The sequence below is a fragment of the Echinops telfairi genome, unplaced genomic scaffold (genome assembly GCF_000313985.2).
Source record: "Echinops telfairi isolate 266 unplaced genomic scaffold, ASM31398v2 ScPeMD7_7458;HRSCAF=8496, whole genome shotgun sequence".
NCBI classification, from domain to species: domain Eukaryota; kingdom Metazoa; phylum Chordata; class Mammalia; order Afrosoricida; family Tenrecidae; genus Echinops; species Echinops telfairi.
Window position 1 is genome coordinate 23202110 of NW_022111358.1, and position 1377 is coordinate 23203486.

At 36.2% G+C, this 1377-nt stretch overlaps 1 protein-coding gene across 4 annotated transcripts in view; it reads right to left on the bottom strand.

Annotated features, from left to right (window-relative positions):
* Positions 1-1377, bottom strand: part of LUC7L3 (LUC7 like 3 pre-mRNA splicing factor) — a 24540-nt gene that overhangs the window by 7481 nt on the left and 15682 nt on the right. For all 4 annotated transcript variants that reach the window (XR_006680946.1, XM_004707051.3, XM_045299600.1 and 1 more), the window contains one exon: positions 262-423. Coding sequence is in view for 3 of the 4 variants with exons in the window: in XM_004707051.3 (XP_004707108.1) it covers positions 262-423 (162 nt within the window). In the remaining variant the exon portion in view is untranslated. The remainder of the gene's footprint in view (positions 1-261; positions 424-1377) is intronic.

The window sequence follows — 1377 nt, forward strand, 5'->3', positions numbered from 1 at the left end:
GTATGGATTGTGATGCGTTGTATGAGCCCCTAATAAAATGATTGAAAAAACAAAACAAAACAATCTTTTGAAACAATTCCAATACTGCATCTAAACATAAGATCACCATTACTTGATTAAACCCCCTTAGGAATATTTTTCATCTCAAATTTCTGGCACTTAAGAACAAGACAGAAGAAAATGCAGTTCTGCTAGGAATTATCACTGCTTCAAATAATTACACATGACCAATTTTTAGCTATTGGGTTTAAAAGCACTTACCTTTAATTCTTCTACAGTAGCTTTAATTTTGGCATAGCCCATGTGTTGTTTTCCCATCAAATGATCATCTACCCGGGACTGTGCGTCTCCAACTATCAAAAAGGCTCCACATACTTCACAAACTTCCATTTGTTTTTCTTGGGCAGCAAAACTTTCAATTGTCTGAAACAATAAATTGGTTATTATAAGAATACCAGAGGAACGAGAATAAATTACTCAGCAAAGAATACTTAACATTTAGAACATTCACCTTTCAGAAAGGTATTTTTAATTTTTTTGAATGCTACCTATTTTAGAGACTGAATTCATTTCTTACATCAGATCAAATGGCTCAACATGAGGCCTCCACACTAACTATTAAAAATATCTTTTGGAATCAAAGTCATTAAGCACAATTCTTATGTTCTCTATTCAATATCTAGAAACCAATGACCGATCTTACTCTATCAACAATATCCAAAGCGTACATTTTACTTTCTCCAATTAAAACAGAAAAAGGAGTATTTTGTGTGTAACTCTTAACTAAAACATGTTCTGAGTAATTAAGTCATGCGGGGGGTAGAGGGGGCACGCGCCCCAGAAAAAAAAAAAAAAACCTGGGGAAAAGTTCTACTGGGCAGAGTTTTCGTAGTATACATTTTTCCCACTAGGTGAGCATCAAGCAACTTTGTTCTGAGTTAATGCACTCAGTGGCGTTGCCTGGGAAGGTTCTCTCTGGTCATGAAAGCAGTTTCACTCAAGCCTCGTTTTTTGTGATGACTGATTGAAGAGAACAGCGTCTGGCTGTGAAATTTTGTTTCCTGCTTGTGAAAAATACCGTAGAAACTGCTGTGATGTTGAACACAGCTTACAAGGTCAGCACTATGAGGAAGACTCAAGTGTCCCAGTGGTTTTCTTGTTTCAAAAAGGTGAAATCTTGATTGATGACAAATCTCATTTTGGACATCAGTAAACTTCCCGAACAGATGAAAATGCTGACAAATTCATGTACTTCTGCTAATAGACTGATTGGTGACTGACCATTGAAGAAATGGGAGTGTTATCTATTTTGGAGCAAGGTTCAGAAAATGATAATTTGGGAATGAGAAGGGTCGCTGAGAAATTTGTGTCTAGGTT